Here is a 14,598-nt window from a genome sequence, read left to right as displayed (position 1 = left end):
TGGGATAAATGGGAGAATAATCCTCTGTTTGTGGGAATCCTAGACTGTGGTTCAGGATCAGTATATACATTTGCAGATAGGAATGCTCATTAACAAACCATTGCTTCTTGGCAAGTGAGTGATAATGTAAACACGATGAATTTTGTGACATTTGGATTAATAAAAGACATTGGGATTTACTTGCTATTTGGCATTTCAGTACCAAATGTTCACACAGTAATTTTTAAAATGAGTATTTAATATTGGTCTGATACAAATTGTGTGTGTGTGTGTGTGAGTCTTCAGAAATTTTTGGCTTCAGGCAGCAGAAAAGGCCTCCCAATTAACTTGTCCATCTGTGTGAATTTTTTAGTAGGTATTTCTAATGCTTAGAGAAGTTTTGGTTCAGCTAATATATACAGTAGCTTTTATATGGAAGGCATTATATCAGGTTCTCAACTCTGGCTCCATTTATCACCTAAAGAGCTTTGTAGATCCCTCAGCCCCCCGCCCCCCACCCAGAGTCTGACATAATTGATTTGGGTGGGATCCTGGGCATTAATATGGTGATAGTAGTTTCCATACCTGGCTGGTTGCAGAATGGATGGCCTAGGGAATATTCTAAATCTACATAATCCATGATTCAGTATATCTGAGGTTGGGCTTTAGCATCTTTAATTTTTAAAAATTCTCCTGATGGTCAGTCATATTTAATTTAGTTCCATATCATTTGCCTAAGGGGTTAAGAAAATAAGTTATAGGGGCACCTGGGTGGTTCATTTGGTCCAACTTTGGCTCAGGTCATGATCTCACGGTTTGTAGGTTAGAGCCCCACATCAGGCTCTGTGCTGACACCTCAGCCTGGAGCCTGCTTGAGATTCTGTGCCTCCCTCTCTCTCTGTCCCTTCCCTGCTCACGCTCTGTCTCTCTCTCAAAAATAAATAAACATTTTTTGAAAAAAAAGTTATAGAAATGTCTTTTTTTAGTCTTAAAAAGTGGAAGTGTGTGAGAGGGGGTATTGTGTTGGGGAGGTAGTGGAGGTGAGATTAGGAAGAATACAAATAACCATGGGGTACCTGACCTGCAGCGGCCCAGGCGGTTAAGCGTCCGACTTCGGCTCAGGTCATGATCTCACAGTTCGTGGGTTCGAGTCTGGCAGGCTCTGTGCCGACAGCTCAGGGCCTGGAGCCGGCTTCAGATTCTGTGTCTCCCTCTCTCTGCCCCTCCCCCATTTGCACTCTCTCTCAAAAATAGACAAACATTAAACAAAAATGCAAATAACCATAACATAAGGCAAACTGTAGTGTGCTGTGGAGAAGATTCCAAGTGTAAGGAGTTTCAAAGGAGAAAGTTAACCTATTTCAGTCGTTGCTAGCTGGAAAGGTGGGGATGATAGAGTGTTTGGGAAGGGCATCCTTTGAGATGATGTTTTAGCTGAGTTGACAGAAATGCACATAATTTTGATATGGTTTAATAAGTGGCATTATAGTGGGTCACGTAGTTTTAAGAAATGATGTTGGGAAGGTTGGCCACATTATGAGGTACCTTGAATGATGAATTGAGTTGTGTCTGCTTAGTAGACAAGAAGAAGCCGAAGAAGAAAACTTATCAGAAAACTGTTTTAAGCAGGCTAAGCAGGGCAACACAATGTAAGCAGAGAAATGGAAGAGGAATCAGGAGATTTTTACAGGAATGAAGGTGAGAATAACAAGCCCTTGAATGATAGAAATGGAAAGGTCAGGATGTAACAGGTGACCCATGAAACCATTGGGAATGGGCAGGTAGAGAATACGATGAATTGAAGAGGGATTCTCCCCTGGTGTCTGTGTCAAGCTCCCATGAAATGTGAGCTAAGTTGCGGGATGTCAGAGTTTCCCACTTGGAGCCAAGGGCATGTGGTGGTGTTATTTATAGGACAGGAGGAAGAACTGATTGGGATGCAAAGATAATTTGGTTTTATTTTTTATTTGTTTTTTTAATGTTTATTTTTTGAGAGAGAGAGAGAGAGAGAGAGAGTGGGGGAGGGGCAGAGAGAGAGGGAGACCCAGAATCCGAAGCAGGCTCCAGGCTCCGAGCTGTCAGCACAGAGCCCGATGCGGGGCTCGAACTCACAAGCTGTGAGCTCATGACCTGAGCCGAAGTCAAACACCCAACCGACCAAGCCACCCAGGCGCCCCAAAGATAATTTGGTTTTAAATATTTGAAGTTTAAAGTACCAAAGAGACATTCATTCTTATTCCATAACTAAGCTTTACAAACCTGTAGTCTTAAACAGTAAGTTTTGCCCATTCTTGTTCCTTGTTTGTCACTTTGTATATATGACTTTTAGAAAAAATTGAAACTGTTATAATAGAAAAGTCATTTACAAGTATGTTGCCATTATAATAAAGGTAATTATAAATTTAAAATATGAATTGCCTTTTTGTTATGACACAGGTGGGAACAAGAGCCCAGTCAGAGAGAATTCGGACATATAATTTCACCCAGGATAGAGTCACTGACCACAGGATAGCATATGAAGTTCGTGATATTAAGGTAATATTACTGAATATGCTTTATGTACTTTGCTTTTCAAAGAAAGTATACTCAAATTCTAGAGAGTTATGTCTAAAATCTTACCAAGTAATTTAAAATCATTAAGCCAGTTTAAGATAGTACCCTAAAATTTGCAGATTCTCTTTGAACTCCAGATTCTTTGCTATGCAATCACAGTGTACTAAGGTATATTCAATATGCATGTATACACTGTATCAGTTTCCTGTTGCTGTGTAACAAATTACCACAAATTTGGTGGTTTAAAATGTTATCTTAATGGTTATATAGGTTAAAAATCTGGACACAACAGAGATGAGTTCAGAGCTCTCAGGTCCAGTTGCTTGCTCAGTGGCCCTTCCATATGCCCAATCCCACTTTGAATCTTTTGCAGGAATGGCGCAGGCCTTTTTAAGGGCTCATCTGCTTAGGTCAGGCCCATGCCAGTGATACTCCTTTTGAATGACTCAACGGCAACTGATTAGTCACCTAATCACTGGAGTGATATTCTGTCATATTCACAGCTTCTGCCTTGACATAAGGGAGGGACTTCTGCAAGCCCTCCACCAGGGGGCATCTTAGAGTTCTGCTTACCACGATGTATTATTGTTCATTAGATTCAGGAGTTATAATTATGCTGTTGGGGAAAGACCCTCTCATTATGGTTTGAACATTAACCTAACTAAATCCCATTTGGCCGGATCACTGACATAAATCATTAATGATGAAGCACAGGAAGATTCCCCTTTTGCTTCCACTGAAGGGGAAAACAAAGCGGTTCTCATAAAGGACTGTGTACAAAAGGCAAGGGATGGAAAGTTCTGATCTTTTTCCTTGATGCCATGTGATACATAATGCTTCTTTCATTTGATTCTGTCCCATTCTATACTCAAAATTAAAGTCCTCATTTTACAAGGGGAAATGTCTGTGTTTTCAAAATATTTAGAAATTTCTGTGTATCTTATGCCACTTCCTCTGTCTTCTCAGCAATTTAATACTGTCTTAAATAGGAACATAATAGCTTTGTCAAAAAGGAGAAAATATTTGCTCACTTCCCTTTCCTCAGGAAACACACAGCAATAACCAAATATGTTTGGCCATATTGTTGTAATTACGCCATACTCTTTCATTTGTTTTCTGGTAGTGGTGATGGTTTTTCCTGAGACAGCTGCATTCTTATGACCAGTAATATTTTTTAGAATAGCCCTTAGGTCCTCAGTTGGTATTCAGTATTGAAACAGGCAAATTAAGTAGCTTTTATAGTTATAAAATACCTGGCTTTGGCCTGGTTATAATAACCAACATGTTATTACTGACGAAACTAGCATGCCAGACTCCGAAATGTAAGGGAAATTATATTTGTGTGCTCTCATTATGACTAACCCACCTATTGGAAAGAAAGAAAACATCCCATATTGGTGAAAGGAGGAAATTTGGAAATGTCATGAAAAAAATGTAGTAAAACATTAAAATTTATATGAAGGACAGTAAAGAGACAAGTAGAAGTGAATAATTTAGGAACTGTAAGAGTTGTAGATGAGGGAGGAAAAGTGATTGAGGGCCTTAATCCGAGGGCAGTAGCCCCAGGACAGAATGGAAGGCGTGGAGGGGAAAGAAAGTGGATGTCTGTGGGACTTAGCTCAGCTAAGCTCAGCTCTGCTCCTTTATTTTAGAGCCTGACCTCCTTCCATTTACATAGTTCTTGATGAAACTGTTCTGCTCTTACACGATTGAAGACAATAATTGGTTTGTTTGGGGAGGAAATCTGAACAAGCCCCCACCAATGAGTTCCTTCCTAGCATTTTTAAACGGGAGACAAAGAGGGTTAGTCTCTCTCTTGGCTAAAGCTGAAATACGTAAGATTTACAAGAGGCTAGAAGCCACATTTCCAAACCATGAGGAGAAGGCAGTGTTCAGTAAGAGATGAAGCTGATGAATTGAAAGGAGCAAAAATAGAACTGGATGGAAAGAATCTTGATGATATTAATCCCCGCATTCATTTATTCGTAGGCTGCATTCCCAGGGTGGTGGCACCAGCCTTTACATTCCTATCCTTGGGTTCTGTGAGATCACCTCATATTCTTAGTGTGAGTTCTCGTGTAGGTGATTTTGTTTTTATTTTCATTCATCTAGATAAGAAGCACAGACTACCCTATAATATATTGTTTTATGTTTCTATTGTTTCTCAAAGTCCTTGTGCAAATTCCTGAACATCAACCTATCTCCTGCCCTGTATTTCCCTTAAACTGAAAATTTTCCCTTGCCCTGAATACTTTGTTTTCATGCCTTTCTTCATCCTCCTTTTGACTGAAATGCTCTGCTCTCTATTTAGAGAAATACTATTATCTTTTTAAGGTCTAATGCAAATTTTTTCTTCCTGCCTAAACTCTTCCCTGATGCCACCTTCTTTTTTTTCTTTTTTAATGCTTATTAATTTTTGAGAGAGAGACAGAGAGTGAACAGGGGAGGAGCAGAGAGAGAGGGAGACACAGAATGTGAAGCAGGCTCCAGGCCCTGAGCTGTCAGCACAGAGCCCGACATGGGGCTCAAACTCACAAGCTGTGAGATCATGACCTGAGCTGAAGTCAGACACTTAACTGACTGAGCCACCCAGGCGCCCTGCCACCTTCTTTTAAAATTAACCTTACAACACTCAGTTGCTTCCTTGATTTCTTGCTCTGATTGTGGTGCCTCACTCTGTCACTAGATTATGAGCTTCTGAAGGTTAGGAACCACAAGTCATTCACCCTTGTTCTATCTCTAGCACTCTGGTTAATCCAATTGAACTCTACGTGTGATGTGATTATCATTTAAGAGGGATGATCCTTTTGATACAATTTCCAAATGATGAAATCACCTTGGCAATACCATGATCATTTGAGTTCTGGGCCTGCTAATTTTATAAGCAGTTTCCATATTATGCTCAAAATGGTTTAAATCTTAATTTAAAAGCTTATCATAGTGCTTTTGCTTTACTTTTAAAGTTTAATTGAGGTTTTAATATATGCTGGTGTTTTGTGGAATGCAAAGATAGAAGGCATGGTTCCCCCTATAGTTTAATCGGAGAGATAAATGTATACGCTTAACCTAAAATTCAACTTTAAGATCATTCAAGAAAGACCAAAATAAGATTAGTTCATACCTACATCAAAACTTTAAATGTTCTGTGTTCCGGATGCTGACATTGAAATGGTTCCATTAGGCCAATGTCTAGATTTTGAACATTTCTAAAATATAGGACTCTGCTAATTCACTGTTCCCAACAACTCTGTTACACAGAACTTCTGTAGCACAGGAAAGGTACTTAGTCATTATTTTAGTGACTTGTAGAGATGAACTGTAGGGAAGACTACAAGGAAGTCTAACTGAACAGTTTTCACCCAATAGATATATTTTGAGGTAAACATAAGAGCATTTATTTTTCTGAACTTTTTATTTAGAAACTTCAAGTATACTTTGAAGGCTGGTTCAAGGGGCGCATGGGTGGCTCAGTTGGTCAGGCGTCCAACCCCGGCTCTGGTCATAGCTATGGGTTTGAGCCCAGTGTCACAGCTCAGAGCCTGAAGCCTGCTTCTGTCTCTCTCTGCCCCTCCCGCATGCATTCTCTCTCTCTCTCTCTCTCTCTCTCTCTCTCTCTTCCCCCTCCTCTCAAAAATAAACATTAAAAAAAGAATCAGTACACACGCTGTACCTAGATGCAGCAGTTGTTAACATTTGCTGCCTTTGCCTTCTCTTCCTCCTCCACCTCCTGTGTTGCTGGTGAACCATTTGAAAGCAAGTTGCAGACCTCAAGACGTTTGTCCCCTAAATATTTTGGCATAAATATTTTTTTGGTTGCACAGGACTTCTACATTTTAAAACCACATTTCCAATTTAAGAAAAAACAGAACTAGTAGAAGCCACTTATGGATTAAATACAATCTAAATTCGAGGGTTGGCATGAGAAGTTTGAGCTTGAAATGGTCCTGGGAGGTCCAGAGGACTTGGCAAGGCTGAGAAGGGCAAGGAGGGGCTGTGCATGTTAATGTGGCAGCAAGGTGCCTGGGGCATTGATGGAGGCATTTCAGTCTTTCTTGCCCTTGGGAAATAATGTGTTATGAATGAAAAGGGTGGAATTTTCAGGGCAAGAGTAAAAAGCCTTATCTTTTCTGGGGAACAAAAGAAGGCAAACATCCTCCCAAAGATGGTTTGAGACCTAGAACCCTGTTAGGAAAGTCAAGCAAAGGAATTTTAAAGAGAGAGGTGGTAAATTTCAAGTCTATTCAGATCTCCTTTGTTTTGGTGTCTCCAGAGTTGGAAAGATCCAACTTCTAGAAGATTGATTTTTAAATAAAATGCTAATGGAAACAAAGAAAGAGTAGAATTCCATTTACTCTTTTGGATTCACTTTTTACATAAAAAGCCAATATAACAGGATCCTCCCAAGTTAGCAATTGTGTTCATTATGTTGTAGAACCACTTCAGTAATCCATTGTTGCTATTAAATATGGACTGTAAAGAAACAAAGTAAATATACATCTGATTCTTTGCTTTGTTTCTCTTATTTCTACTAATCAGGTTTTTATAATAACTGTCTCTTTTACCAGGAATTTTTATGTGGAGAGAAGCATCTGGATCAGCTAATTCAAAGACTACTTCATTCAGCAGACGAAGAAGCCATTACTGAATTTTTGGATGAAAACCTTAAATCAGCAAAATAAATGCTGATTTATTATATATTCTTCTATAAATGAAACAGACCTATCTCAAGAAGCAGCTGTTCATAAAGTGCAGCTAAAATTACACAGTACGTACAAATATATTTTTTAATGAATTAAGTCACATTTCTTGACCTAAGAATTTATAAAATACAGTCCCAACTCTTCAAGCAGAAAACAAGCATGCAATGAACATTGCAAAAAACAAAAAAATAAGCATGTATTTTTGAAAAGAGAAATAAAGTATTGGGAATTGATTATGTAATATAGGTCACTTGTTCTCTTTATATGCCTTTTTTTTTTTGAGAGAGAGAGCACGTGCAAGTTGGGGAGAGGGGCAGAGAGAGAGGGACAAAGAATCTCAAACAGGCTCCATGTTCTGCATGGAGCATGAACGGGGGCTCGATCTCATGACCCCAGGATCATAACCTGAGCCAAAACTAAGACTTGGACGCTCAACCAGCTGAGCCACCCAGGCACCCCCAAACATGCCTTTTTTTTAACCATCTATAAATTAAATACATTTTCCATTTATTACTTCAGGATTTTACCACATGGTAAAATTTAGTGATACAAGATTTATAAACTTCTTTGTAAACCCCTATTTAAAGAAAAAGTATTATTAACCATGTTAAAATTAGGCTTTAAACTGCTGCTTTTATTTTTTTATTTTCTCTCTTTAAACTAATTTTTCTTATTTTTTTTTTAATATTGGTTTATTTTTGAGAGAGAGAGAGACAGACAGAGACAGAGTGTGAGCAGGGGAGGGGCAGAGAGAGAGAGAGGAAGACACAGAATCCGGAGCAGGCTCCAGGCTCCGAGCTGTCAGCACAAAGCCCAACGCGGGGCTCGAACCCAGAAACCACGAGATCTTGACCTGAGCCAAAGCTGGACACTTAACTGACTGAGCCACCCAGGTGCCCCAACCTGCTACTTTTAAATAAAAAATAAATATTGTGAAGAATATGAGTCAAAAATAATGATTTTAGAGCTCTTTGAGAGCAGAACAAATTCTCTACTGTATAAACTACACGCCAATGTTTAAAGTGAACTCTCTGCTTGGCTTTTATTTCTTATTTCACTTTGGCTTAATTTATAAGCATCAACAGATGTGGTGTAATGTGTGTAATTCTCTATGCCTGGTTTTGTGCAGTGATACATACAAAACCCCGTCCTTACCTTACGGAGCTTCCAGTTGAGTGACAAAGCCAAAATATAAACCGCCGACTCTAATACAAAGTGGCATGATATATTTAGTAGTTGTGCTCAGGAAGTTTCTTGAGTTCAAAAGAGAAGGGTTATTATTTTAGACATTCCTCAGAGGGAAAGACTAGCTAAAATAGAGTTTTAAGACCAATGGAATTAGGAGGTGAAATTTTTTTCAGTGAAATTTTTTTCTCAGTTTTTTATTTTGAAACTTTTCAAGCACATGGAAAAGTTTTTAAAATACTTTTTAAAAAATAGTGCAACGAACAGTATATACTCTAGTGTCCTACTATTACCCTTTTGCCATGGTTGTTTTTTTCTCTCTATATACACATATACATACCTGTGGTGGTTATTGGACCATTTAAAAGTTAGTTGCAGGGGCGCCTGGGTGGCTTGGTCAGTTAAGCGTCCGACTTCGGCTCAGGTCATGATCTCACGGTCCGTGGGTTCGAGCCCCGCGTCAGGCTCTGTGCTGACAGCTCAGAGCCTGGAGCCTGTTTCAGATTCTGTGTCTCCCTCTCACTGTGACCCTCCCCCATTCATGCTCTATCTCTCTGTCTCAAAAATAAATAAACGTTAAAAAAAAAAAATTTAAAAAAATAAATAAATAAAAAATAAATAAATAAATAAAAGTTAGTTGCAGACTCTGTAACACCACGCCAAACTATCTCAGCTTGTCCTGAGAATAAGGACATTCTCCTACAAAATCATAACTCCATTATTACACTTAGTTATGTAATAATAATTAATAATGACTGTATAATATAGTTTAATATCTATCACATGTTAAAATTTCTTCAGTTATCCCTAAAATGTCTTTCTAGCTGTTTTTTGTTAGTTTTGTGCAATCCAGGATCCAGTCAAGATTCACACATTGTATTTGGTTGTATCTCTTTAGTGTTTGGATTAATCCCCCAACCTTTTTTTCCCACATGACATTGACCTTTTAAAGAATCCCACAAGGTTGTTTTGTAGAATGACCTACATCCAGTTTTGTCTGGCTGCTTCCTCGAGCTATTGGTAACTTTTATCCATCCCTTTAATGTACTGTGAAGTAATATTAAGTCTAAAAATTAATTAAATTTAGTAAACACATTTGACAAGGCTACTTCATGGGTAATATTGTGAAATTCAGTGTATTGTGCCAGGAAGTACTATGGAGTTATACTTTGGCATTATATAAACATTTCATTCCTTGGGGCGCCTGTATGGCTCAGTCAGTTAAGCGTCCAGCTTCAGCTCAAGTCATGGTCTCACGGTTCGTGGGTTTGAGCCCCATGTCGGGCTCTGTGCTGACCATGCGGAGCCTGGAGCCTGCTTCGGATTCTGTCTCTGTCTCTCTCTGCCCCTTCCCTGCTCGCACTCTGTCTCTCTCTGCCTCTCAACACTAAATAAATGTTTAAAAAAAAAAAACCATTTCATTCTTCATTTAGTGTTAGGCAGCTTCTGAGATGACCCCAGTGACCTCATTCTTGGCCTTCGTGCACTTTTGTAATCTGTTCCCCTTGAACATGAACTGGATTTGTTGACTATCTTCTAACAAATAAAATGTATAGAAGTGGCAGGATTGTCACTTCCACTATTGGGTTGTAAAGAGACCTGCCTCTGGCTCAGGCTCTCTGGCTCTGCCTCTCTTTCTGGCCACGCACACTGTTGCTGGGTAGATTGGGGAGACCCTGGGGCCCTGAGACCTCCACCCAGCCTGTCTCCAGAATGTCACCAGAGGCTCTTGGCCTCATCACAAGAAAGAATCTAAGACCAGACACAACAGTTGAACAGTGCAAGTAGGAAAGTTTATGAAAGTGAGAGTACACTCAGGTGAGCTCAAACGAAAGCTGGTGGAATATTTATTGCCTGGGGAGGCGATTTGTGGGGGAGCAGGTTTTTGTGCCTTTTCTCCCTTACTTGGTCAAGGTTTCTGGTCTTCCTGGTCTTGGGCCTCTCTGGTTTGATCCAGCTTCTTGTGGCTTTGTTTCTGGAGTGCTGCCAGGACAGGTCTCTACTTTCCCCGGGAGCTGGCCATGACTCCCCTTTTGCTGGCCTACAGGCATTCTGTTAAAACCTAACTAACTTCCTACTCTAACAACACAGGCGGAAGCAAGGGGATGTGAGCAGCTCTATAGAATAGCCTGCGCTGTGTGACAGAACTGAGGACCATGTTCCAACAGCTCTCAAGAAATTAAAGTCTGCCTCCTAGCACATGTATGAGCTTGGAAGCAGATCATTCGGCCCCAGAGGTGTCTTGAAATGACAGTGGTCCTTGTCAGCAGCTTCACTACAATTTCATGAGACCCTTGAGGCAGAGGCACACCACTGAGCTGCTCAAGGATACCTGATTCTTAGAAATTGAGTAAATGTTGTTTTTAGCTGCTAATTTGGGCGTAATTTCTTACACTAAATATGTAACTAATACACCCGATGACCTTTCATCTCATTGATTTAATATCAGTTAATGATGCTTGCTTTGCCTGAATCAGCTGTTCCACTGGGAGTTACAAAATGGTGATGTTCTCATTCTTTCTACATTAATAGCTGGCATTCTTTAAAGAAAGCTTTCTTTTGTTTTTCTTCTCACTTTCTCTGAGTTGAGAGATAATTTAATCTTATTTGAATCAGTATCATTATTATCTCCCTAGGAGTAGGCATTGCCCTCTAAAATAATTGATGTCTCTGGAGAATCTGATTTAACTTGAAGTAATGTTCAATTAAATAGGGAGTTTCAGGGTAAAGGTTAGAAACACAGAAACTAAATTTTGTTGTCACGTATTTTACATAACAGAAACATTTATCCAAGAAAATGTAAATATTAAAACATTGTGTGAATCAAAGCAAAATGAACATGGTCTAATAAGCTATGCTATGTCAAGTGTTAGATCATGTCATTTTCATAATTCTTTTTTTCCCCAGAAGAAAACCAGTAAATACATAAACCCCAAAACATGATTTCTGCAAAACTTCACTAAGAAAGTGAAAAATTATAAGAGGGAAAGCAGTAGAAAAGGATATTGATTTGTTAGTATTTATTCATTTGGTGATCAGTGTTAACACTCTATACATGCCAAGGAAGGGTGGGCTCTAAGAGGGAATGAGGGCAAAAGGAAAAGTACTTCTTCAGCCAAAGAGAGGCTCCACCTTCCTGGAAGGAAGCCCAGACCTTAGAACCACCAAGGTCTTTGCCCTTCCCTCGTCCTCCAGCTCTGGCTTTTCCTTCAAGCACACACTTTATTTGGAGGGAAAAAATCAAAAGTTGGAACTATGAACCTATTAAAATCTTGGATGCTCTTTTTTTCCAAACCTCTATATATGTACAAATCACTTGGGGATCTTGCCATGACGTAGATTTTAATTCAGAAGGTCTAGGGCCTGTCGTTCTGCATTTCCACAATTCATTTCATTTCCACAAGGTCCCAGGTCATGGCAGGTACTACTGACTAACAAACACCACTTGGAATAGCAAAAATCTAGGATCTCTATTATTCAGTGAGTACTTTCAGTTGTCATGCATACTATTTTTGGACAATGAGTTTCAATTAAACCTGTAATCCTGCTTCATTCAGATAGGCTGATTAGCCTCTCACACTATGAAGATAAACTTGACATCTTTTAATTGTTAGTAGAAAAATGTTAGGAATCAACTAATAAGCCAATAATAAATCAGGGTTCTTTGTAAAAAAAAAAAAAAAAATCTGGAAAGCCAACGTTTATTGCCTCATACGCACAATACCTTTAGAATACCAAGAAATAACAAACTTTATTTAAAAAATAAACTTAGGGGCACCTGGGTGGCTCAGTCGGTTGAGCGTCCGACTTCGGCTCAGGTCATGATCTCATGGTTCGTGAGTTCAAGCCCTGCGTCGGGCTCTGTGCTGACAGCTTAGAACCTGGAGCCTGTTTCAGATTTTCTGTCTCCCTCTCTCTCTCTGACCCTCCCTCGTTCATGCTCTGTCTCTCTCTGTCTCAAAAATAAATAAACGTTTTTCTTAAATAAACTTACGGGTGGCTGGGTGTCTCGATGGGTTAAGTGTCGGACTTTTGATTTCAGCTCAGGTCATGATCTCCATTCATGGGATCGAGCCCTGAATTGGGCTCCACACTTACAGCACAGAGCCTGCTTGGGATTCTCTCTCTCCCTCTCTCTCTGCTCCTCCCCTGCTCACACACGCACTCTGTCTCTCAAAGTAAATAAACTTTAAAAAATAACACATAGGGGCACCTGTGTGGCTCAGCCAGTTAATCATCCGGCTTTGGCTCAGTCATGATCTCACTGTTCATGGGCTCAAACCCTGCATGTGGCTCTGTGCTGAGAGCTCAGAGCCTGGAGCCTGCTTCAGATTCTGTCTCTCCCTCTCTTTCTCTCCCCCTCCCCTGCTTGTGTGCTCTCTCTCTCTCAAAAATAAATAATTAAACATTTTTAAAAAATAAATAATAAGTAAATAAACTTAGAGATATTTTTCCTCTTTTTTAAAAGTCTATTTATTTTGTTTGTTTTGATGCGGGGTTCGATCCCATGAACCGGGAGACCATGACTTGAGCCAAAATGCAGAGTCAGATGCTTAACCAACTGAGCTACCCAGGTGCCCCAACTTAGAGATATTTTTAATTGACTTTGAAATTGAGTCAAGGGATCTAAAATCAACAAACTACTACAAACAGTCAAAAAATTAAAAGACATGGTCTTTAAAAGCATATTCTTGTGTTGGTGGTCAATAATGATTAGAAGGATATGGAGGCGGGTGCTTCCAGGTTGCTGGCAATGTTTTATTTCTTAAGCTGAGTAGGGTTACACAGGTGTATTCATTTTGGAACGAAAACTGGGAGGAAGGGGTTCCAGAAAGCAGAGTACTCAAATACATGGAAACCAGTCCACAGAAACAATTTCCAGAAGTCCATGAGACATACACGCATGCGCATACACACAAAGTCAATCAGGAGCAACATTCAGAGGGAAAGGTGAGAGGCGTTGCCCCAGGGAAGAGGATGTCTGATCTGTAAGAAAGGAATGTTGAAGTCACCCAGAAATGGAAATGGTGGCAGTACCAGTGAGACACTTCAGCCTCCTCAGAAGAAAAGGGCCAGAGTAGATCCTGCTGTTGGAAACATTCATGAGCAGAGTTGAAGTTAAACATTTCTGAAGAACTAGGGGCTCCTGGGTGGCTCAGTCCGTTAAGCATTCGACTTCAGCTCAGGTCACAATTTCAAAGTTCATGAGTTCGAGCCCCGCATCGGTCTCTGTGCTGACAGCTCAGAGCCTGGAGCCTGCTTTGGATTCTGTGTCTCCCTCTCTGCCCCTCCCCTACTCATGCTGTGTCTCTGTCTCTCAAAAATAAATAAATGTTGGAAAAAAAAACATTTCTGAAGAACTAAAACCATGATTGTTGATGACTGAGGTGTAATTGCCAAGCAAAAACAGTTCTTTTATCTTCCTGTCAAGAAGAATATGGAGTCCATTGTAAAGGATTATGCAAATTGTAAGAAATCTTGAGGAAACACAGAAAATAGAGGACTTTATTTTAGTGCTGTTAATGAAGTTGTGGCAGGAATTTAAAAAATAAAGTCTTTAAATAAATAGGTAAAATGGGTATACCAATTTATATTCCTATGATTAGTATATAAAGGTTCCAAAGAGAACCTACCAACACCCTGTCTCTATCATCACCAACATTAGCATTTGTGACCTTTTTAAGTTTAGCCATTCTCATGGGTATGCAGTGTTTTCTCATGAATTTAATTTGCATACATCTGAGAATGAATGACAATGAGCAGCTTTTTCATGTTTTTATTGACCACTGATTTGTGAATTACATATATATATATATATATATATATATATATATATATATATGTAGCTTTTGCCTATCAAAAGCAGTGAAAAAAAGGGCAAGCATAGCAATATATGACTTACCTTTTTTTTTCACTGCTTTTGATAAGCAAAACCTTGTAATTTTGTCGAAGTTCATTTTACCATTTTTTTTTTAATGATTGGTGTTTCCTGTGTCCTAAAATCTTTGCATACCTCAGAGTCAGATTTTTTTTTTTTTTTTTTTTACATTGTGCACCAGTTGTTCAGCACCATTTGTTGAACAGACTTTCCTCTCCCCATTGAATTGCAATGATACCAATGCTAGGTTTCTAAAATTTTAAATTCAGTACCTCAGTTGCATTAGCCACATTTCAAGTACTC

General features: G+C 39.4%; 1 protein-coding gene across 10 annotated transcripts in view; it reads left to right on the top strand.

The window, feature by feature from the left end:
* MTRF1 (mitochondrial translation release factor 1) overlaps window positions 1–7,473 on the top strand; it is a 68,307-nt gene extending 60,834 nt beyond the window's left edge. For all 10 annotated transcript variants that reach the window (XM_078433143.1, XM_078433144.1, XM_078433146.1 and 7 more), the window contains 2 exons: window positions 2,416–2,514; window positions 7,098–7,473. In XM_078433143.1, coding sequence (XP_078289269.1) covers window positions 2,416–2,514; window positions 7,098–7,211 — 213 coding nt within the window. In that variant the 3' untranslated portion in view covers window positions 7,212–7,473. The remainder of the gene's footprint in view (window positions 1–2,415; window positions 2,515–7,097) is intronic.
* Window positions 7,474–14,598: the final 7,125 nt, after the last annotated feature.

This window comes from Panthera onca, chromosome A1 (genome assembly GCF_046562875.1).
Source record: "Panthera onca isolate mPanOnc1 chromosome A1, mPanOnc1 haplotype 2, whole genome shotgun sequence".
Lineage (NCBI taxonomy): Eukaryota > Metazoa > Chordata > Mammalia > Carnivora > Felidae > Panthera > Panthera onca.
The sequence above is the reverse complement of the archived record's forward strand: the minus strand, read 5'-3'. Positions and strand labels throughout refer to the sequence as shown.